The sequence below is a fragment of the Telmatherina bonti genome (assembly GCF_933228915.1).
Source record: "Telmatherina bonti genome assembly, chromosome: 21".
Taxonomy (NCBI): domain Eukaryota; kingdom Metazoa; phylum Chordata; class Actinopteri; order Atheriniformes; family Telmatherinidae; genus Telmatherina; species Telmatherina bonti.
In genome coordinates this window covers 25,943,621-25,968,957 of record NC_136630.1, presented here as the reverse complement: position 1 = coordinate 25,968,957, position 25,337 = coordinate 25,943,621, and the positions used below count along the sequence as shown (strand labels likewise).

The 25,337-nt window shown below is 39.1% G+C and overlaps 1 protein-coding gene across 1 annotated transcript in view; it reads right to left on the bottom strand.

Moving 5' to 3' along the window:
- The window catches only part of radil2b (Ras association and DIL domains 2b), a gene marked incomplete at its 5' end in the record, with an annotated part of 48,754 nt that overhangs the window by 7,696 nt on the left and 15,721 nt on the right, over positions 1-25,337 (bottom strand). The window contains 9 exon segments of the mRNA XM_079260631.1: positions 2,071-2,246; positions 2,335-2,479; positions 5,581-5,753; positions 9,130-9,394; positions 20,247-20,359; positions 20,953-21,173; positions 21,257-21,294; positions 23,573-23,950; positions 24,027-24,323. Of these exon segments, the coding sequence (XP_079116757.1) occupies positions 2,071-2,246; positions 2,335-2,479; positions 5,581-5,753; positions 9,130-9,394; positions 20,247-20,359; positions 20,953-21,173; positions 21,257-21,294; positions 23,573-23,950; positions 24,027-24,323 (1,806 nt within the window).

Genomic DNA, 25,337 nt, shown 5'->3' with positions numbered 1-25,337 from the left:
CCTCTCCTCCTTATCCTCTGCTGTTAGGTAAACCAGCTGCAGGGAGGGAGGAGCGCAGATCAACCTATATTTTTACACATTCTATAAAAGGGTTCAGCAGATGTTTAGTCGGGGTTCAGACTTCAGACTGCCTGAGCCGACCCCCGTCTCTCTGCAACAGGGACAGGAACACCGAACCCGAATCTGTACTTTACATGTTCTCAACTTGTAAATAAATATTTAAACCTATATATGAGTGATTACTAATCTCCAATGCAAAAGGTTCAGCTGAAAATTTATCAGTAGATGGAAATTTCTCAACAATATAAATATGCAAGATGATACCCAGAGTAAGTTTTTATCTTCAGTCCCCTCAGCGGGCCATTACCAACCACGTTCAACAAAACAACACAACAGAACGACAGCAACAGGAATATTAACCCTTTCATGCACAGTGGCCATTTAGTGGACACCTATTTACAAGCTGTTTTATTGCATATTCATGAATGAGGATGGTATTTTTGTAAATAAACCACTTCAGTGGATGTTAGTGAGTCATCCAAGACGTTTCCACTCACTGGAGAATAAATAAATATATGATATAATTGAACATAATGTAATTACGCAACTTTGCATTTGCGATAAATAGAAAAGGAAATGATGCAGAATAGAAGATAGAAGATTTATAGAATATAATATATATTATTTTATAAATTTTTTTAGAATACATTAAAATAAATCATAAATCATGATAAATTCTAAATATTACTAGTAAAAAAAAGTATTGTTGCATAAGTCTGTAGAAGTAAAATACTGCATTTAAAAAAATGTTGCATTGTTTTTTTAAAAAAATTAATTCACCCCTAAAAGTGTTAAAATACATCATAAAAATACCACTACCACAATATTAAAGAGCAAGTTTTTAAAGATGCATTATGTAACTTTCTGACTTTAAAACTCTGCCTCCCAGACTTGTTCAATGACACAGTGACATCTATCACATCCATTTCTAGAGCTGCTGCAACACAGCAGCATCCCGAGGCTGAGAAACCAACACTGCACAACTTTTACATCCGGGACACGATGTGACGTTTCTCTTTACGGTATAACAAGGATAAATCCTATCCTCTTAATATAAAAATATATGAACAACTAAGTAAACAATATCTTGGGGATCCAATCGCATCAGGATCCAGCCCACCCATGCCTCAAATTGTCTTTTTTCGTCCTAAAATGGTCAACAATCTGCATATCCCCTCAGTCCAGCCATGTTTTATCCCAAAGTCCATTTCTTGGTCCCTATTTAGGACAAACAACTCCAGTCTGGTGAGTAAATACTCTGAGGCCTCATCAGCTAGTTGCCAATAGCTGCTAGAAAGCAGTTTGGTGATCTTAGCCTGGAGGGAAACAAAGAGTTCATTATCTTCTGTGTGCTGTTTGGACCCGTTGGAGGAAGTTGGAGGCAGACTGTCTCTGACTCAGTACTTCAGCTTAGAAAAGATTTATTTAAATCCTCATTCTGACACGAGTTTTTCACGTCGCTGTGACAAATGAGTTACATTTCCAGGAATCTCAGACAGCTCACATGCTAACACATGCTGACACATGCTAATGGTCGCATCAGCACTGAGACTGTAAAAACCAGTTTCATGTGGATGTTTGTGCAGGGTTTAGCTTGAGGTAGCGTCACCCTACACCTTCTACGGCTCCTCTGGCTGAAGTCAGTTTTGTTACTGTTGGATTCAGGAAAAGTTTCCATCAGCTCAGTTCATTAATGAACCAAGGTTGCCCCCTAATGGACTTTATTTTTAAACTCTGCAAGTCCTGCTGGACTTGCTTAGAGAGCCAGAGGGAGGGCACAGTGCTAGACACCCCAACATCTTGAGACCTGCCTGGATGGGTTGTCTGTTATTGTTTGATGTACTTTATCTGATTATAACGGATGTCTAAGGGATGACTTAGTGTCTGAAAAACTTTTAAAATTGCATCAATGTCAATGACTAACATTTGTCTGTTCAATCTAAAAAGGTTATTGTGCTTTTTAAATATATTGGGGAAGGAAAAAGAGGTGAATAAACGTTGATTTTGTACCTGCTGCTCAGCTGAAAGGTTCAAGCGCGAGTCAGAAAGGCTGGTAATGAACTCCTTGAGCTTGTGCAGCTGTTCCCTCAGAGCTGAGTCCATCACTGCTTTTCTCAGCTGAAGCTGGTAACCTTCATCAGGGAGCACCAGTGGATGATGGGTGTCGAAACTCTCCAGGATGTCCGCTGAGGAGAGGAAGGCATCACACTTCATTAGAAGAGAGAACAGATAAACACTGGTCTTTAGGAATGGTGCGGTTTGTTGACTTCGGACCAGTTTTCTGTGCTGCTGCCCGATCGTGCGCTGATGGAGTCCAGGTATGTCTGCAGGGAGAAACTGGGCTGTACAAACTCAGAAGGTGGTTCAGCTGGGCGGGACTCAAGGCAGGGTACTCGGAGCGCAACGACACCCAAGATGTCTGTGTACACACATAATAATGTCTGAAAACTTGACAGCATTAAAGAGCACATCTGTTAAACAGGATCCTTTATGTTGTTGTCTATGTAAACATGCTTTTCTCTCTGCTGGCCTCAGGGTGGCAGTGAGTGTGCACCGCGGCCAGCCTCACTATCAGACCACTTGTCCAGTGTAGAAATACAATAGGAAACAGTGGAAAATATTAAATATTTTGTCTTATTGAATGCAAGAAAACGTGTGTTTTTTGTTTGTATTGAGTATATATCAGGTATCATTCAGGACTTTCTTTGTCATCCTGACTGGATTTTTGACTGCAGCTGGGCTCATTAACCCTTTAACGGCCAAGTTACCATATTTGATCACTTTGTTTACTTTCAACTTTAGCAGAAAACAATTTTTTTTAAATGTAACAACAGAATAGAGATCTTGGCACACACAAGAAGTACAATTTTAGTTTAAAATTTCTAATTTGAAGGTATTTCACTGAGTGTCCTATAAAGGGTTAACCTTTGAGGTGCCTTTGAAGGCCAAAAGTAAACTTTCTGCTTATTTTGTATTTTTTATGATCAATATCTGCTTCAGTTTGAAACTTGAAACTTGATCTGAATTTTACTTTTATTATAACAACAAATAACCTATATTGTACATGTATAGAAAAGGAAAGGAGCATAATGCCACACTGGTTACCTCGGGACCAAATTGGTCATATTGTTTCATTATAAACACATTTTTTTATATACTACAATTATCATAAATCATAATGCATATTCAAATTTTTGTAGTAGAAAAAAAATCTGGATTTCTTACAACAAAAAGGTCATAAAAACATAAACTAATAAGCTACTGGTGATATTTATGTCTATGGTTAGATCTGCCATTGTTGGAAAGATCTGGTTTCATAAATTGAAAACAGAATATTTTATATTTCTGATACTTTCTTAAGAAGTACCATTTCAGTACCTCAGTTTTCTTTTTAAAAGGTGCCTTAAAATAAGGATGGGTAATACTTAAGTTTATCCTATCAATGCAATACCACTAGTTTATGCTACTTTTTCATCATTATTGATCCCAGATCCCATTATTCTGATGAGTAAATTAAACACAAATACGACCAAATTAATCTTTTTAAAAGGATAAAATAATGAAATTACAGATTAATATAAGATTATAAATAACTATTAAATGGAAAACTTCATCATCACAAAGAGCTGCAGCATTAGCATGACAGTGTGACATTTGATTGGCTGCCATGATCATGTGACTGGTGGACTGCGGTGTTGCTCACTTTTATTTCCTTCAACTCAGAACTAAAAACAAATGTGTGTTTCTCAATACTTTTTTTTTTTTTTTTTTTAATTTTTTTATTCTTCATCAATACTGAAGAAATGATCGAATCCAATCATGTAACTGGTTGATATCGAAGTATGAACTCCAGAATATCGATGCTTCCATCCCTACCTGAAGGGTTAGGAACATTTAAACTTCATCCAGTCATGTGTTTACTCCCTTTTACTGGTTTACTCCCCTTTACTGGTTTCCTGTTTCCTTTTTTAAGACTAAATCAGACAAATTCGGTCCTCAAAAGCCGCAGTCTTGCAGATTTTCAGTGTTCCCCTACTTCATCACACCTGACTAGCATTCATTGGATCCAACAGCCTATGAAGTTCTGCACAATGACTCATTCATTTGAGTCAGGTGTGTTGGAGCAGGGAAACATGGAAAACCGCCAGGACTTCAGACATCAACTGGACACCTTAGACGTACTGAGCCGGTACGTTTCCTCCCGACCACTCCGACCCAGCGTGTTAACTATTCCCAGTCCCAGTTTGTGACACAGACTGGAACTTTTACTGGAATTACTTCTGGACTTTCCAATGTCTTTCGTTCACTCCTTGTTCTAACCCTGCCAGTCTTTTTATTGTAAACCTATAATCCGGTTTTCCACTTGGAAAAATGACCTTCTGTACGACAACACAGCTGGTAAGTATTATAGAACAGCTCAACGATCATGGATGAAGCTCAGTCTGCACACGTTGGGTTTTCTTCAGGCTGTTAGTCAGAACCTACAGTCTATGATCAGAACTAGTCGCTTATTTTAACTTATTTTAACTTATTTTAAACATTATTGTCACTCTGACCCATGTGGAAGTTCATCCTTTTGAAAGTTAATGGAAATCCTTTTGGATCAGTGTTTTGGTAAGTCACTTTGGATGAAAGCGTCGGCTAAATGACTGTAGAATAGAATTGAATGTTTTGCGCTTTTTATGGGGCAAATTTAGCAGAATTTACACCTTTTGACTGATTTACACCAATTTAACATTGTCGTTTAACATTGTCTTTTACAAATGTTTCCTGAAATATAAATTTATTTCCTCAAATTTGTTTCTTCATTTTATTTTTTTTTCTAAAATACATATTTGTTTCCTAAAAATATAAAAATGTTTCTAGAAACATAAATAATTTAAAAGACTTTTTTTTTAAAATTAAAATGAGTTTTTTAAATTGTGAATTGGTTTTCAAAATGTAATTAGTTTTCAAATTTTAAAAATGTATTTTTTTTAATTTAAATTTGTTTGGCACTTCCCAGCCACCAAGGTTTTTTTTTTTTTTAGCAGACTGAATAAACCTTTCAATCCTTCATATTTCCTCAGTGCTTTTTATTCTCCATAAATACTGACTTACAAAATACTCAGCTGCATCTTTGAATCAGGTGTGGAAGGCCGCATGTGCCTCATTTTAGGAGGAGAACTAGTTACTTTGGTTAAACCGCTGGTTATGTGTCAGTGAAAGCAGCTTGACGAGGAAGGAGAGAAAAGGTTTAACCTTAACCCTGTGATCAACATCGAGCATGGAAACTATAAAGCACCACTTTGGGCTTCTGCACGGGGTGATGACTTCAGATTAGCATTAGCTCCTGTCGTAATGTAAAAGAGAAGCTGATGTTCTCATTCACTGAATCGTATTTCAGAAGGAAACTGAGCAGAACTCTTCTGGGGATCAGTTTTTCACCAGCAGGCTCCACATGCTGCTTTTGTTATGAGTTCATGAATGATTTATAGTCGGATAACGCTACAGGATGTGGGATGTGCTTTTTTCTTTTACCTGCAGTAAATTTTTTCTAGGCGTTGCCAGGAGATTGATAGCTGACGAGAGAGTGTGTGTGTGCTCCAAGGCCAGCTCTCCCAGTCCAGCTGCATGGGCCCAGTCCAGGAGGAGGTCCAGATTGGCCCTGGCTCGCACACCTCTGGACCACTGGTAGAAACCGGGCTCTGAGCCTGTGGAGAGACCGAGTCATCAGGAGAGAGTCCTTTTCAAAACAAGGTGTGTGTTCATCATTATTGGAGCTGGGTGGATGTTAAGACCCTCCCCTCCCCACAACACACACATACACACACCATATGTCCTCTATTGCTTTATGACACTGAGAAGCACTACAGAGAGGAGAGCTGTGAGCTGGTTCTGTCTACGATACTGGGCTTTATGGCAGCAGGGGCTCTGAACTTAACTCCATAATGAAATCCATGTGGTGCTCTGAGTTGGTGCGCAGTTTAACCCCAAAATTAAACTAAAAGCTGACGAAGCAAAACATATACTCCTGACTTAAAATATCCAAAATACTTTGCAACGTTTCCCACTAACACTTACATTCTGTAACAGGACCCTTCAAAATGAATCCCAGTAAGGACTCCAGTGATCTGATCGGTCTCCATTCAGGATATTTTATTGGTGAACTAGTTTTCTGTTGCATAAAAAGCTGAGCTGAGATGGGTAGTGGCTAGAAAAACGGCGACAGTAATCTGAATCTGATGCAGGTTTCATGTACTGCAGCAGGTTTGCATGGATGAGCCTGCAAAGTCTTAAAAAGAAAAGAATATCTCCTCCTTCTTATACAAAGATTGAATGTATCAGGACATAATCAGCTCCTTAAAATGCATAGAATCACCTTACGCAGCAGCATTTTGATTCTTTTCTTTTTCTTGTCTTTCATAGATAAGTTTGAGGTTTTTCTCCTTTTCTATGATCCAGTTTCAGCCATGTTGTAACTCAGACTGTTGTTTCCCTTTCAGCTTGTCCGTTTGAAGGAGTTGTCACAGTGAATTATGGCTCGGGCGAATTGGCACACGTTTTACGCCTGACACAACCTTCTGCTTTTATACGGGCTTGGGACCATACTCAGAGAAAAATCCCCCTTGGGGCTGAAGCAGGACTCAAACTGCCGACCATTAGGTCACAAGACAAGCCGCTTCACCACCTGAGCCAATGGTCACTGAGATCACTAATGGTTTAATATTTTATTTTAACCTTCTAAAGCCCAACAAGTCATATGTGCCACTAGAAGAGCTTACACTGTAGTTGTTTTCACATATCATATCATATCATATCATATCATATCATATCATATCATATCAGAGCTATCGATCTATCTATCTATATATATGTATATCTATAGATGAATGATGGATGGATGGATGGATGGATAGATGGATGGATGGATGATAGAGACGGATGGATGGATGGATGGATGGATGATAGAGATGGATGGATGGACGATAGAGATGGATGGATGGATGGATGGATGATAGAGACGGATGGATGGATGGATGGATGGATGATAGAGACGGATGGATGGATGGATGGATGGATGATAGAGATGGATGGATGGATGGATGGATGGATGGATGGATGGACGATAGAGACGGATGGATGGATGGATGGATGGATGATAGATAGATAGATAGATAGATAGATAGATAGATAGATAGATAGATAGATAGATAGATAGATAGATAGATAGATAGATAGATATTTTTAAAGAGCCTAATAAAGACCCCATACTCTTAAAACTGGAATTTTCTTACCATTTTTTTCATGGGTTGGGGCTTAAAGAGTTAAAATACTTTGTTACAGAGAAGTTTATGGTCCCCTCAATGACAATAAGGAGCCCAAACCATCATCCCTTCACCACTGTGCTTAACAGTTGGTATAAGGCAGTGTTTTTCAACCTTTTTTGAGACAAGGCACACCTTTTTTTCACTGAAAAATCACAAGGCACACCAAAAACCAAAATTTTTTTTTTTTTTTTATAGTCCATATTATTAATATAAAGTCCATCAAGTCAAAGCATCTTAAATAGAAATCAGATAAACACAAGAAAAAGGAATTTTATTATCTTTCACCGGGGCCTGTTTGGATGAACACAGAGCTGCTTTTTATGCCAATGAGGTGAAATTGGGCAATTTCTCAGGCACACTAGTGTGCCACGGCACAGTGGTTGAAAAACACTGGTATAAGGATATGCTGATGTGATCTTCTCCACTTTAGTCTGGTTTGTTTTGCTCCAATAGTTTTGTAGTTTGGTTAGATCAGGGGAGCCAAAGTCCAGTCCTCAAGATCTACTATTCTGCAACTTATAGATGTATCCCTTCAATCAAATAGATGTCTGGTTACCAGGCCACTGAAGAGCTGAATGACGTATGGATGAGGGAATCGAGCCATTTCATTAAGGGGTGTTGGAGATGGAATGCTTAAAAAAGTTGCAGGATAGTAGATGTAGCTTAAATGCAACTTTGCAAAGCATGCTATTTCTAACATGCTTTTTAATTGAAATACTACTACTTAGTTGTAGTATTTTACATTTTAATCTTGTATGTTTTTATTCGGTTTTTAGTCTTAACCCCTACAATGTGACACTTTGGTCAACGTTGTTGTTTTTAAAGTGCATTATAAATAAAACTGCATTGCATTTAGTAAGAAGAGGTTTTTACCTGCAACCATTTCACACCAACCAGGCTTGTTCAGTCTTTTTTAAATAAAATGTCATGAACATTTAACATGCAAACTGAGGCCGGGAGAGTCTGGGATGTTGATCTCAGGATAAGGCAGTTTTTAGAAGCATTTCACAGCAAGCAAACTAAGTAAAGTTCTGTTTATAGGGCTGATGATCAATTAATTAGTGGTTTTAATCAGCAGTAGCTTGTTACTGACCATCACAATCCCTACAGAAGTTACCATGAAGGTGGACCTTTCACTTTCTGCTGCTGCTTTTGTTTAATGAACAATAACAGGGAGACTTTTTCTTCTGAAGCTGTATCTACTTTTAAGACTTGGTTATCTTTTAAAGTTACGTCCTGATATGGGAAATCCTAGTATTGACACAAGGTGTAGATACATTTCACGTGACTGCATGTGCACAGTATATGTTCTAAATACTATTACAAGAAAAAGTTCGAGCAGAGTAACTGTTTTTGAACTTGGGACTGGATGGCTAGTGTCCTAGTTTTGATGGCTAACCTGTTAGCATCCTACAACTGATCACAGCGCAGTGACCACATGTTCATTTATTGTGAGAGTTAAACATCATTTCTGGTGCTAACATGCATTATGGGTGTCCAAATGTAGACCTCGAGAGCTACAATCCTGCAACGTTTAGATGTATCCCTTCTTCAACACATCAATTGAACGAATGTCTCGTTGCCAGGCATGTGAAGAGCTGAATGACTGATGAGGGAATTGAGCCATTTGATTGAGGTGTGTTGGAGAAAGCATATACAAAAAAGCAGGATAGTAATTCTCGAGGACCAGACTTGAGGACTCTAGACGTACATTATCAACTAGCCACTGTGAGTGCCATGCTGCCTGTGATGCTGATACCTCTCTCCATCAGCGAGTTGAAGAGCGAAGCATTGATGAAGTAGAAGAGATAGCCAATGAGCTGAGAGGAAATCTCTGGATGGACTTGACAGTCCGAGAGCAGCGTCCAGCTCTCGTTCAGAACCTCCACAACCTGCTGGATCTCTCCAGGGACCAGGACCTCTCCACCTCCCAGGACTCGAGCGCCGTCGCCTGACGCCTGCGGGTCAGGACTCTCCCTGAATGGGTTGCATTCCAGGAGGCCCGGCAGGACTGGGTAAAGAAACTGGTCAGACAGAAAGGCAAGCTTAGACTGATTAATTTATCCATGTCGAGCTGGAGACTGTTGACAATTCCTGTGGGTTAATTTGAGGTTGGAAAAGCTAACATTGTGTGGTGGATGTTCTGATCACTGGGATAAACTGAAACATGTAACCCCGTTTCTCAGATTTCGGACCACCCATCTCACCTCTGCATGTCTTTTCTCCCACACTCCACCACTGCTGATTTATGACTAGTTTGGCACAACCAGCAGTTGCAGACATACAGTAAAGGAAGACAGATTTTCTAACATTTCCACCCTTTCATCCGAAGTTTCTTGCTGTTCTTCAGCAAGGCAGTCTGGACAACCACATCTTTGTCCGGGGCTAATTGTACTCAGACATCCCCCATCCCCTCCGATCTTACTCTTACACCCACAAAGCATCTGAAGCCTGTGCCAGCCATAGATCCACATTCCTAACAAGCTGAATATGGCTCTGAATGTGGGCTTGGCATGGTGCTGCAACAAGAACTGCTGAGTGAAGAGCACTGAAGGAATCCACCCCGAGCGGATCAGTTCCCACTCACTACAAGGCCCCAGCACACTGTAAAAAAAAGAAGTTGGGTAAACTTAGAAAGTAAGGCAACCTACCTTTAAGTTGAGTAAACTCGACTATGAGATTCTGGTGTTTTGAGAACCTAAATTAAGACAATAACTCAAAGTTGAATCTTAATTTTAACATCACTATTGAATCTGAGCTAAAAAGAAAACGCATTTTTTATTTACATGTTGTCTAAAAAATGCTGAGTCATGTTATGTTCACAAGTTGCTTCAACATAATTCTGAATAGTGGTTTGAAATTTGTTCAAATCAATTATTCAGTTTTGATTTACTCTTAATGATGGTTCACACAACACAATTTCTTTGTGTATCTTATTCAAAAATGCTTTTCAACTGGTTGCTTTACTTTTTTTAAGGGACGTTTGCATTTCTATGTGTTAGTAACTAGTGTGGTATAACTTCCGCTAATAATCTCACTCATTCTCATGAACAAAAAAATTTTAGATTTGTTTATACATATGACAAATAAGTCGGAAAGGAAGTGCCATGACAGTCTGCCATCTTGAAACTACCGCCAAGGGTGAGGGACAAATGGCATCATTGTGGTTTTCTTGCAAGCCAGCGCACAGTGATTGAGATGGCGACGGAGAAGACAGAGATAAGCTTATTACCAAAGGATGTTGGAAAATCTGTTTAATTTTCTTTTACAAAAATGCAGCAGGAAACATTTTCACCATCGCCAAGAAAGAAATATAGGACAATTAAAAGGCAGTGTGACCGGAGCATCAACATGACGCTAACTTTGCCCAGGTGGAAGGTGCTCAAGAGGAAATAAAGATTTGAAACGGGACACTGAAATTGCTGTAAATAAACTGTACTACCTGAATTGGCATACAACTAACTCTTTTCATTGTGTTTTGTTAGACAGTGTTGCTTGTTACCGCTGGCTGCTAACACACCAGCTTCTTTGTTACAGACATATACGTTTACGAGGTTTCAGTAGTTTTTAAAGTCACAGTAAGCACAGCCTTTCAGTCATAGTAAAAGCAGCTTATAAAGCCTTCCCACCAGCTTTTAGTCCAACTTTAATGTAACTGAACAGGTTCTACAGATAAAACTGATTGCAAGAGTTTGTCAATACGCAGATACAAGGTTGTATACGGCGCTGTGATAGAAGAACAGCGTAGCACCTTTAAGAATGGTCGTGCTAGAGAGAGGAGAGAGAAGCACAAAACGTCAGCTGTGTTGGAAGCAGAGGATGTTAGTTGGGAGAAATGGCCTTTTTAGCAGTGATTGTCTTGCTGCAAGCTTTAACAATAAACACCACACAGCTCTTCTAGTCCCAACAGTCCTGTGTCTGCTTCACCGCTGCTATGTAAAATGAAGGGAGTTTACCCCAACGCTATCTACAGCTAGCTTCTGCTGGGTTAAGAGAAGGGAGTTTACCATGAAGCTATCTGCAGCTAGCTGCAGATGGGTAAAGTAAAGGGAGTTTATCATGAGACTAGCTGCTGCTAGCTGCTGCTGGGTAAAGTGAAGGGAGTTTACCATGAAGCTAGCTGCAGCTTCACCTCCTCTCAGCCGGCCAAGCTTGTTTGGCAGGAGCAAGTTTAACAGTGGTTTTTGTCAATTATTGTGAGTTTGCAGATAGTGGAGGCAACAGAAGAGAACGATTACTAAACCGTCACAGAAATGTTTCACTTCACGACCAAAAATACCAGATGGAAAGACCCGAAAATTAACAGGTTTTGTTGGAGCTGAATATTCATGTAGGTGTTTAGTTCACCTGGTAAAGCAGCAGGAGGCAGGAACTCTTTACGCATACTGCAAATCTCTTCATTGTTTACGTACATGTTGTGACTTTAGAGCAACACTTTAGAGAAGCGGAACTAAAAAAAAAAAGAACTAGAAAAACTTTCCATTTACGAGAAATCAGAGGGCGAAAAACTGGCTGTTACAACTGCTGCATATGAAAAGAGTTTCTAGACATTAGAACAGGGAAGTCGGCACACAGCAGGCAGGAAAACAGAACTCATTGTTAATCCATGATTTAAAATAGAAGTTCTTTGAAGCAACCCAGTGGCCCATACACTATTACATAACCAACTGCTTGAACACTAGTTAAAACCATAGACATAGAGTATATGAAAGATGGACGGGTCCTCTGGCAGTTAAAAGTGAAGCCTATGCGGAAGTGCATAAGACTGCAGTTCCCCCTTCATCCACTAGGGGCTGCAAAACAGAGCAAATCCCCATAGACTCCCATGTTAAAAAGACCAACTTTACAGCAGAAATAAACATGTTTACAGCCTGGTTCAAAAATCCATTTTAGGTTTAATAGGTCAGGTTTACCTTCATGACAACTCTAACTCACCCGTTTAAAAGTAATTTAATCTCAAAATTTGGCATATTTAGGGGCGTGTCCTTTTGATTGACAGGTACCCAATCTCCCGCTTCAAATAAGAAGAACGTAGAACAACCGCGGTTTTTAGCCGGTTAACAATGTGACTTAGCTTTAGCCCGCTTACCTCCTTTAGTCGGGTACCTCCTGCTATTTCCCGGTTAGTTCGGTAAGCTCTTAATGACAGGCAGCTCAGAGTTTGCTCGATGTCAATCATCCGCTTCATGACGCTCATAGCGCCCCTCTCAGCCCCACCTCTTTGCCCATATTTGTATTTTCCAGTTGAGACGACATGCGTGCCCCTGCAAAGTTGGCGATGGTTGGAACCGCCCACCGAACTTCATTTCAGCTCTTCAGAAACCTACGGGTGACGTCACGAAGGCTATGTCCATCTTTTTTATACACAGTCTATGGTTAAAACCCAATTTAAAAAAAATAACTTAGTGAGTTGAAATCATTTGCCAAAAGCTTGGTCCTCCCCCCAGTTTTAAAATTCCATCTGCACCCTTTATGTATAATTTGTAATGTTATATAATACATAAATAAAAGTAGAAATACAAAGAAAAGCAGGTTTTAGGTGTGAAGAGGTTATTTTTGTTGCCATTCAGTTAGTCAGAAAAATCTAGCTGCGAATGTAAATGTACAGTTATGCCAGGGGAATATAACCAAATTTTACAGTACAGGCGGTCCTTGGGTTACATGGTTCTCGACTTACGTTGTGTTGACTTCACGATGCTCATTAAATAAATGTGAATAAAAAAAAAATACAGCAAATTTTAAAGTTACAAGGTTCCGTATAAGCTGTTACGATGCATGACGCAGAGGCTGAGACGATGTCTCGATGCATGTTAATTTATTTCATTTTAATTTAAATGTCTATTTTAATTTTCTGCATTGTTTTTCCATTAATAAAATGTACAATACTGGGATTTAGATAGTTATTTAGTGACTATGGAGGTATTTAGGAGATATTTAAGGGTAAAAATCCAACTTACACAGAATTTCAGGTTACGCCGCAGCGTAGGAACAAACTCGTTTGTTAACCAAGGACTGCCTCTATGTGTCATGTCTGTGTTGACACGTGGCAGCTACTGTTGTTGCAATAGGTGCGAGAACGCATTATTCACTTGAATGCGATACACAATTTCCAAGCTGGATGAGAATAATTCTTACACAATGTTCCTTTAAGTTCACTCAACTTCTTTTGTTTACAGTGCAGCCATGGTAGGCTGAGAATAACACAACAAACAACTACTCTGACAAATCTTTAGGAAACAAGTCAGAAAGGATTCATTCTCTCCACAAGCACCGGATTCTGGATGACCACATGCATCCATGGTGGATATCAGCCTGGAGTAAAAAGAAAAAACAGTGTCTGCGTATTCGTGCATTCTTCTCTTACAGATAAATAAATAGTCAGTCTGCCACAAACTCGTCAAAGTGTGCCTTTCTTCATCAAGACATGCCTTCAGCTGGAGTAGCAACTCACCAGTGGCGCCTTTTGTTTCAAATCCGACAGACAAGCATGAAATATCTCTGAATGTGACCCCATTTCTGACATGATTTATGTCAGAAAAGTGCAACGATGGAAGAGTTTAAGTTCAACTGTCTGTCTTGATGCTGTACTTTGATATCCCAGCTGACTTTGAGACGTTCGGTGTTGCCAAAAGTCTCTACAATCATGTGAACTCTGTGAACCTGGCAGTGAGGTTACAGGGTAGCTGCTCCAGTATATAACTGGGCTTTTGGTTGAGGTAACTCTGTTGATTGACACTTGCAGCTTCATCGTATTCTTCACGGATCTAAGCTTTTTGTGACGTGACAGTCGTGATGGATGACACGGTGCAAGAGGATTAACAGGGCAGGATTTGTCCGAAGGAAGAAAACTAAAACTGAAAAACAGACTGTCTGAACATTCAGACAAGAGCTTCCATCTTTTTTTCTGTTCTAAAAAAATCACATTATAAATGTTGTTATGCATGAAGATGTATTTATAGATTGATTTTCAAAAGGTTAAATCACATAATTTCAATGATAAATAGCCATAAAAGATAAGCCAATGGATGAGCTGAACATCAATATAAATAATACAGTTCCTGAGTTCAGCTTCTCGAACATCACGTTTCCTGATTATTTATGGATTTACTGACAAACCACATCTGGAATCCATTTATTTTGTCAGGCTGACTTGCTGAGAGAAGCTAATGCAACCCAAAAGCAGGTACTTAGATAACCACATCCCCCTGAACTGAGCAAAAATGTGCTGTTTCAAACTATCAGGACACAAAAAAATAGAGGAACTCCTGTAGTTTCACCTTTAAAAATTCAGCTTCTTTATGCACTAGAGACCTACAGTATATAGAAGAGGACTTAAAGCTGGCGCATCATGCTCCAAGGCTGTATGAGATCCAACTGGCACCACATTTGAAGCCTTGACTTGGCTGCTGCTACCACTGAGGCAAACCACTAATGCTGTCTCAATACTTGACATGTCATGGCCCAGTTCTCTTTGAATGGCCACTGCAGATTTGTAGCTTCCAGCATCATGGGAATAAGTTTGTCTGTTGTATATTACCTCTCATCTATCAGATGTTATTTTGTGTTCAGCTACTAACCTAAGTGGAAGAAATGTTGAAAGACTATGTTAATGTCAGTGTTTGAAGTGCAATAGGCCCATCTCCTCTGCATTTTGACGCACGCCCACGCAGTTCAGCTGGAAACTTGTCTGAGACTTTCCTGGGCACACGGCCATGGGTGTGGTGCTACTTTGGTGAAAATGCACATAACTGGATACTGTGGCCACAATGAAATATTAGTTTTCTCCTTTCAATGAATACTGTGAAATCTAGAGTACAACACAAACTCTATAGAAAGAAATACAACACGTCTTCTCGTTGGTGGGTATGGAGCTAGGAGAAAGAGGACATTAGCCTAACTAGCTTAGCATAAACAATGTGTTATATATGCTACTGAAGCAGGAACTCAGTGCTGGGAATTGCATTGCATCTGAGTTGAGCAAGTTTTGTTTTCATTTCAGAAAACCAGCAACATTTTCTTACTGAGCAAGCTAACCATTATTAGCAACAATTGACTATTAGCTATAAATTGGTATTATCTATTAATATTTGCAATTACAAACACTAGCTACACGTTAGAAGCTGGACTGCTCCTCTGCATCTGTTTTCTCTGATTTAATGTTAGAAAAGTTGACTGAAGTGCAAATAAGCAGTTTGTTTTTGCAGATATCATAAATTGTAGGTGGCCATGTTGGATTTTGAGATTTGGGGCTAGTGAGCATGTATCCAACTTTCTGCATCTAGAGTCCGATTTGTGTAAAAATGTCAAATGTGGAAAACAATTGTAAAGCTAGCTAGCATGGCTAACACGTTAAATTATTCTCTAAAAGGCCAAATGTATCAGATTTGACAAACAAGCTCTTAGGACCTTTGCACTACCCACATAATTAAAATGTTTCTGAAACAATGAGACATGTCTTCTGCACCTCAGTTAATTTATTAATCTTCTGCAGTTCAAAACAGTCCCTTGCCTTTTAATAAAATTGTATATCATTCATCTAATTTTTTGGATCCATATAAAGAAAGGAACTTAATTAGCAACACTTCTTTTTTGGTACTTGAAATAAGAATCTACATATTTAGTTTTCATATATTCAGCTATGGAAGGTGACTGAAATATAATCTATCTGTATAGTTCATAGTTATATTTCAAAGTAAGGAAAAACATCATGGAAAACCTTGTTCAGTTCTGACCCTGATTTCCTTTTGCAGTTATTGTTTTCAGTGGAAAACCCTAAAATGTTGGGGCATGGTGTTCAGTGGTAAAGAGGAATAGGGAAAGCTGCTGGGCCTAAAAGCCTGAACATAAAGAAGCTGGAAAACCTCAGAGGTACTGCTGAGTCTTTCATCTGAGTCTATTACAAAGGGCATTGCATAAAATCATGTGATTCAGTGCATCTTTTACTGATTGAGTAGCAGCTGCTTTGGGTTGTCTTATCTTTCAGTACCCTGTGTCTGAAGTCAGAAGAATCAGCTCAAAAAACTGGAAAAACTTAGTAACAATCATTAACTTCACCAAAACACAGATAAGTGGACTAACAATGACGTTCATGGTTTGTGATGCTAAAATGTCACTGAAGAATTATTAAAATATGTTATCTTGGGCAGGGGCGGATTAAAAATGTACAAGGCCCTGGGCCCAGAGTGTTACGGGGGCCCCGTTCCACACCATAACATTGTTAAACTGTGAATGATACACTGTGAAACGACATTATTAACATCTCTCAGCCAGTGGTACCAATAGCAATACACAAGACACTGTGGTGTAACTATCTGGCTTTCATGTACATTTATTCATTCATTCATTTTCTGAACCGCTAAATCCAATTCAGGGTTGCGGGGAAGCTGGAGCCTATCCCAGCTGGTTTGGGGCAGCAGGCAGTGTACACCCTGAACAGCTCACCAGTCCATCGCAGGGCATACATTATACATTCTGTTTCATGTCTAAACTGCTGGTGTATGCCCTATGTGGGCCCCACATGGCCTCAAATGGGAATGGGCCCCTGTGTCCATGCCCATAATGCCCATTGGGTAATCCGGCCTTGATCTTGGGTTAACTAACAGTATGTTATTGTACTCCTGGTGGGTTGACACATGGTATTTATTTGTATGAATGCTTCATAAACTCAATTGATCAGCGATCCAAGTAACACTGGGCCGGTCCAATCAATTTTTTAAACACCACCCCCTCAGCTGTGGTCTCTGTGCCTGAGTAATCCATTCATCTAAATAGTCAGTATAGAACTTTCTTTCCTGACCACTGGCCCATTAAACACGCTGATCTGCTGCCTGTTTGGTGTTTCCTGAACTGACACCAGGATGAACCAATCAGAAAAGATTCATACAGACATTGTCCATCAGTGGATGCAGCTTCCTGCTATAAGCAAGAAGAGGAAACAGAGAGGAGGTTACAGGAAAACTGCACAATAAAAAAAAAGGATTGTTTATAGACTTTATATAAAAAGATGGACGGAACCTCCCTGACGTCACCCATAAGTTTCGAAGAGCTGAATTGAAGCTCAGTAGGCGGTTCCTACCGTCGCCATCTTGGCAGGGACATGCGTGTTGTCTCGCCCGGAAAATACAAAGATGGGCAAAGAGGTGGAGCTGAGAGGGGGGGCTATGAGCATCATGGTGGATGATTGACATTGAGCAAACTCTGCGCTGTCTGTAGCTAAGAGCTAACTGAGCTAACCTGGAGATAACAGGAGCTAACCAGCTAATGGAGGTAAGCAGGCTAAAGCGGCTAAAAACCGCAGTTGTTCTACATTCTTCTGGCTTGAAGCAGGAGATTGGGTACCTGTCAATCAAAAGGACACGCCCCTAAATATGCTGAATTTACATATAGAATTACTTCTAAACTGTGGAGTTAGAAAATTTTTTTACTGCCCCCACAGTTGTCATGAACCTGACCTGATAAACCAAAATTTGATCTTTGTACCAGGCTGTAAACATGTTTATTTCTGCTGTGAACAGAGGTGGCATTTCCTGGTCCAGAAAGTAAAAGTCCTGTCCGGCAGCTGTTCCGACCACTCACCTAACGAGCTGAATTTAATGAGCAGAGTTTATTTGCCAGGTAAACGAGCCTGTTAGTGAAAACACCTGTTCTAAATGTACAGGTAGATCCAAAAACATGGCAGGACTTTTACTTTCTGAAATAAGAATTGGTACTGACTATGTGAGGCTGCGCTGCAGACTAATGTGTGCACTGATCTGGCGTGTGCTACTCTGAGCTCAGTTTGCTGTGTGTGCTAGTGTGATATTGTCTGCTCTGTTTTTTTAGGTTATTGGCTATTATCTAACTCTAACCCTAAAACCGGCAGACCCTAGAGGTGGAGTGGAGTTTAATGGGTCACTCCCTCCCCCCATAACAACCGATGTAAACAGAGTTGTAAATCCATGGTTTAAATGAGGAGTGTTGTAGTGTCTCTGTGGTATTTTGACTGAAAGCATGTCACAGAAAATCCACTGAAACCCCAGAAAAATTTCTCAGCTTGCAAAAAAAGGACATATTATATCCCCTGTAAAGGGCAACAAATCTTTCATTTTAGTGCCAAACTTCTGAATCCAGCTAAAAATAGAAGAGGTAGCATTGAAAGGTGAATAGTATTCATACTCCAACTACTCTCACACATATCTGAACAAAGGCCCTTGGTGTCCGGTCTCTCTTGCTTGCTACAAAGCCCCCAGTGTGGTCTGGCAGTGACTGCTCGGTCTGTTAGAAAGCTGTCAGAGTGGCTAACTAGACTCTTTATTCTCTGTCTGCCTGATTATTTTCTTGTCTTAAACTGCACATCTTAATCATCAGTGATTGGAGCAGATGGAGCAGTTACAGGGTTTTTGTGTGGTGCTAGGCTGAGTTAGCCAGTTCTCAAGCCAAATCGTTAACGTAATCGGTAGTTGGGAAACCATCAGATTCTATAGCTGCTAAATAAATAACTCATGAAGAAATGCAAAAATATTTTACTTTGCAGAGGTGATTTTAAGGTGGGAGGACTTAAATTTCATTGGTCATCTCTGTTCTGATTGGTTTCTTGTCAATTTCACCAACATGGAGATCGCTCCTTTCTTTATATTACTATAGAATATTTATTTCTATTAGTTTAATCTTTAAAAATTGTTGTGTGCTTTGTGGTCTTCTTTTGCTCTGTAAATTTTGTTTCTCCTATGCATTTAATTAGGTGCTCTATAAATGAAGTTGAGTTGAATATTGTCTTGCGATATGAATCAGTGTTTCTCACACAAGAGGCCTTTACACACTGAGGCCGATGTGAAAAAAACGACATGGAATTGCAAATAATTCAGAGAAGAAATAATTACGTTTTTGTCTATGCACACCAAATGTGACATAAATTACAAAGATTGTAAGACAAACTCTCAGAGTAGCAAAACCAAACAAGGATTCCACATTAAGCAGTGACGTTTATATTGCTGATGCTGCAAAATAAAACAAACAGAGGCACCGGGTTCGTGCTATTCTAAAGAGAGGAGGACTTGGATAGTTTAACTTTTTAGTCCAGAAACGAAAGCTGGACCGCAGCTGCTTCAGGACAAACTTTGGGACGTCGGTGGGACAGTTGGAGGATCTGCTTTAGTAGCTAATTGCTTTATTTAGGAAGCTGAGAAGAAATAATAAAGACGTTCGGCCTTGATGACACAAAGTTTGAATGAAATAGCAGCGAAAGTAACACCTGCATAGCTCAGAATCGGTGATTTATCAGTCAACATGCCTTCTCTGATTGGTCAATTTTATATCTGTCAGATGCAAATATTTTAAAAAAAAAAAGCAACCTTTGTCTGAATAAAAAATAAAACCAGCAAAATTGGTGGATGGAATTTCCTCACTAATGTGAACATTAACGTTGACTTTACATTGATTTGTAAAAGATTTTGTAGTGTGAATTATTTGGAGGAAATATTCAAATATCCAGAACGTGAACTTGTGTTCATTGTTCTTTCTTTGTGTTCATTCTGCAACTTGAAGAATGTTTTATTTGTTCTTGTACAAAATTCTTTCAACTCTTTTATTTGAGACATCGGAAAGGCTGGAAGTTGTTATTTAAAGGTTTTCAGACATTTATTTCACACAGATAATAACCAAAGTTAACAATTATCCTGCTGCAATCAATGGTATCAGCTGATTGGCCACTCATCAAATTAATTTCAATTCAAACTTTATTTGTGAAGCACTTTTCTAACATAAAATACGCAACTCAAACACCACAGTTTAACATCATTCTCACCCAACCAACCCTCTAATCCCAATTATTACTAATATCACTAACTTTTGTCTTATCTAGGCCACCTAGTAAAAATTTTGTAGATACGCCACTGTTACCTTGGTGATGTAATAGACGCACTGCTGAAAAGCCAGCATGGTGACTTCCTCCAGGACGGCCACCGTCTCCTCACTGGCTGAGCGGATGCAGGACAGATGAAGCTCCAGCAACACTGCAGAAGCATTATCACAAATTAACCGACATGATTATCTGTAATATTACAGCATCTGACTGATGAATCAACCCATATGATGCCCTATCATACATATTAACAAGGCAAGGCGAGTTTATCTGTATAGCACTGTCCATGTAAAAGTGCTTCACGTGAAGCATTAAAAGCATTACAGATGGTGTAAAAAAAAGCATGAAAGAAAACGCAAATAGCAAGATCACAATAAAATCATCAATTATATTAAAATAATTAAAAGTAGAGTTAATAAAAAGTTGCTGTGCTGATTTCATGCGTAGATGCATAAGGAAAGAAATGTTTTTAACCTGGATTTAAAAGTTTCTACGTTTGGTGAGAGTTTATTATAGCTTTATGGACATGATTATTTGAAAAACGATACAGCATTACTTTGATTAAAATGAACATAAATGCCATTTGTCTTCTTGAGATTATAACTTAATAAGTGCTAAGTAGAGTACACTACCAGTCAAAAGTTTGGACGCACTTTCCCATTAAATCCAACAGGAAAGTGTGTCCAAACCTTTGTCCGATAGTGTATATAAAATTACATAATCTCTATAATCAATACCACCAACCCAAGTTTTCCCTGCTCTGCTCTTCCTCCCATCGTCCTTCCTCTTCCTGTCCCTGCTCCTTCTGGTTCCTCCAGTCCAGGACGAGAGGCAGTTGGTGATGGATGAATTGCAGCAGCTCCAGACTGTTGGACATCCACACCACCAGGGGGCGCAGTCCTGAGATCAGGTCATGTAGACTGACAGGCTGCAGGTCTTCAGGATTTGAATCTTTACCACTGAGACTTCAAGGTGGGAAATTAATTGATAAATTAACTTATCAAAAGCCATGTATTTGGAGATAGAAGGAAAACAGAAAAGTGCTTACACTTCAGGCTGAACTGCAGCGAGCTCCTTAGTGTGCTCCTGCAAGAGGGAGGACATTTTTACTCTATAACTGTGTTAAAACCATGACATCTATCATCCAGACTTGTCTTTTACATGATAAAGATTGATTAATTGAAAAAACTTTTTTTTACAAGACAAGTTTCATCATTTGCAGCATGAAATTGGTCATTTATCACCAGAGGATCAATAGAAGCAACAGAAATGAAAAGATATGTAGTTTTTAGAAAACTGCGGTGAAGCTCCAACCAAACAGTACACCTGGTGTTCGGTCTCTGCTTGTTTTGTAACAAACTATTTACATAGATTTACCCAATAGGTTCAGTTAGATCATTGTAATCCATCTCATGAAAATAAAATAAAAATAAAATAAAATAAAAATGGATCAGTATATTTTCTACTGATGTCACCTGTTGGGCTCTGAACATAAGTAAACTTAATTATTTTCCCGATTTAAACAATCCTTCACCAAATTTAAATTTACCGTCACCTTATTAATTGAACTTAATTAGGTGGATAAAAAGTGCTAAATTAACATTTAGCTAAATTTTTCCTTAGTTTCAGGAAACTGCATTACTGACGAAAAGATTTTGTTTTGCGGGGCAAAAACTAAAACCTGGATAGAGCCATGGTACTTTTCACATGTTCTACATAACAAACACACAAAGGTAAAAAAACAATACATGTGAGTCAGAGTTCAGACATTTCAGTTCTAAAGTACAACACATGCAGGATAAGTAGCTGCTTCGTGTTCCAGCTTTATAACCAGAGAACGGAGCAGGCTGGACCTTTCCTGGTATCACCGGGTTGAATCTAGACTTCCTGCTTTTAGGTCAAAGATACCTCATATTTAAAGCAACATTACTGAACCTTTGTAGATTTTCACACTACAGTGCCATCTAACAGTGGCAAATTCATCCTGTCTCTTCTCTGAGCTCTCTACAATCTGTAAAAGTCTGTGTGATGTTGACTCATTGTTTTCTCTTGCTTTTCACTTTCTCTTTTTCTTTCCCTCTTCGTCTCCAAATGTCTTCTTGGGTTTCTTGGTGTGTGTCCAAGACGGCCAGTGTGTTTGGATATCCAGTTGCTGACAAGTTACGAGGCGCCATGAGGCAAAATTAGACGGCTACTAAATGATTCCCTGGGATGAAAAAGTATCAAAGTTCAGTTTCTCACCTTCAGGATGCTGCAGGGTAACAATATCTACAAGAATGTAGAAAATAAATGTCCGTTTTAACGTTGGAAACTTATATATGGTCGCTTTAATGGAAAAGGTAAGCTCCCGTAAGATGCCGATCATGGATACCTTATAGGCTACCTCACATTCCTGAGAAGTGCCCCTAATGCTTGTCTGCAGCTATTAACAGTTTCTTACATGATCAATTCAGGTTGACTTTTTTATTTAGTTTAGCCAAACTCAACATGACTTTTCTGTGCAAAGTCATCAAACATGACGTGTAAACATAATTTAAAACTACAGTTGTGCTCATATGTATTCATCCCCTTTCATTGAAGAAAAGGCTGAATTTACAACAGTCACTCAAATAACTGGAGACTTAAAAAAAGGAACAATAACTAAAAATTTGCAAAATTATAATTTAGTAATATAAGACACTGTTTTTCATTTAATTGAGTTGAAGAAAGAAATAATAAAAAAAAAAAACTGGCCCTGGACAAATTAGAGCACTTTTCTGTTGAACAATGGGACAAAATACCTGTCAACAGGTGCAGAAGTCTGACTGAGAGGAACAGAAAACACCTGACTGGAGCGGAAACATTAAAGGATTGTTCAACTAAATATTACTTTATGAGTGATGTAATATGTAATAAATTATGTTATTTGTTTGCTTTTTTTAAAAAATATTTCCATTGAACCAGAATTAGAAAATAATGTCATGATTTTCATAAAAATTTTATTTATTATTACTTTAGTCAATTTCAGCTTATTTTACAGGCAGCTGTTTTTTTTCCTTCTTTAATGAAAGGGTATGAATAAATATGAGCACAACTGTATATATATGTATATATATATATATATACATATATATACAGTTGTGCTCATATTTATGCATACAATGCCTTTGGCAAGAAAAACGCTCCATTAATGAAGTTAGATTGGATTTGAAAATCATAAAATATAGATAATTTAGTACAACTGTTCGTGTGGATGAATGTGAAACTTCACTTGTGAAAAGTGAAAAGTTGACTGAATCTAAAAAACAAGATAAGTGATGATAAGTGATTTACTCTTATAGTATAGTAAGAACCATGCTACAGTATAATACTGGCGATAACTCACCCATATGGCAGTCTGAAACCCGCTTGCAATGAGCAGCAGGAGCCTGCGAAGGTCTGAGGTCTGAAGACAAGCTGATGAATACTGGACACACATGCACAACAGAAAGGAAACTGTCAGCGGTGGTCTGTCGAGGAAACTGCTTCCACCTCCCATGGCAACAATCTCCTTGACGATGTGCTCTTCGTCCCCAGCCTCAAAGTTCAGAGTCAAGCTGTGGTCTTCAGGAGACTTTGAGCTGTGGAAGTCGGTGCACGTTGAAGCGCAGCTATTGCAGAGAATCTCATCTGTGCTGAGGCTTGTTGGAGCTGCAGAAGGGCTGTCAGTCAGGATCCATGGAGCAGCAAACAAACTGGGCTCAGGAGGAACGCTGTTAGCTTCCTGTAAGAAAAAATGTTAGATTCTTGAATTTGCACTTAAAAAATGAACAAAACTTTGAAAAGAAGCAGTGTATTACCTCGTGTGTGGCAGCTAAAGGGTCTTTAAAAAGGAACATATAGTGCTGTCCCAATCCGATTACATCGCCAGGCTTCAGCTGCGCGTCATTTTTCAGGACCACACCGTTCCTCATCACAACAGCATCTTTAAACGGGCTGAGCAGGACGGGCCCAGCGGCACTGAGGCGATGGAAGCAGCAGTGTTTGGGAAGGATGTCGGCAGCAAACAGAAGGATGTCAGCTTTGGACCTGTCATCACGACCACTCTGACGGCCGATAACAACGTCTGAGGCAGCCAGCAGGTAGATGACGAAGTCCTGAATGGGGAAATAAATGCTACTAAAGGTGGTGCTCTCATCGTTTTCTTGTTTAGATTTTCCATTTTCTGGGTTTATTAAACTTGCATCGACTCTTTTTCTCCACTTCTTAACAAATTCAAGCCTGAAATTGTGTCGCTGCAAACGTAGTCATGAGATGAAAGAACAGTTTCCTTCAGATGTAGAATTTTATGAAGAAAATAAATAAGCAATCTATATATATATTTATATATATATCTCTATCTATCTATCTATCTATCTATCTATCTATCTATCTCTCTCTCTCTCTCTCTCTCTCTCTCTCTATATATATATATATATATATATATATATATATAACTAAAGTGGAATGATTTATTCTTTTCTTCCTTGGGTGGACATACCCCGCTTGCCCTGTCTGCACACTGCTGATCTCTCTCTCTCTCTCTCCCTATCTTTCTCTCCTTCTCTCTTTCTTCTCGTCACTTCTTCTTCTGTTAGGGTCTTCTTGCATTTCTCTGATGAATGTGTCAGTGTGCATTCAAGCATTCAGTGTGTTGATATTTGGTTTCAAAGCATAATACAGCTGTGATGTGACACCCTCGGCTGGAACCGAAAAGCTGTGAAGTGTAGTTTCTCAGCCTCGGGACGATCCAGAACAACAGCAGGTTCAAAACTAAACATAATAAAAGGAAGAATTCTAACACGGTTTTAATGTCGACCACAATATTTCATTCGGGTTAAACTATAACTTTTCTTTTTTTAGTAATTTTATGTAAATTTGCTGCTGTATTTTGCTTTCAGATAGATGACTTTGACCAGATCCTGTGGCTGCGAAACGTCCAAATTATCAGCACCGTGCTTGACAGTCAGAATGAGGTATTTGTATAAATACGCTTTTTTCCCTTTACTTTCTCCAAATGCGTATGCGGACCAAACATTTGCGCTTTAGACACGAGGCGTTGCTGCAGATGTCTTGTGGTTGAGAGGAGCAACTCCTCTGAACAGGTCATTCAGTCATTTTTCTGTCATGAA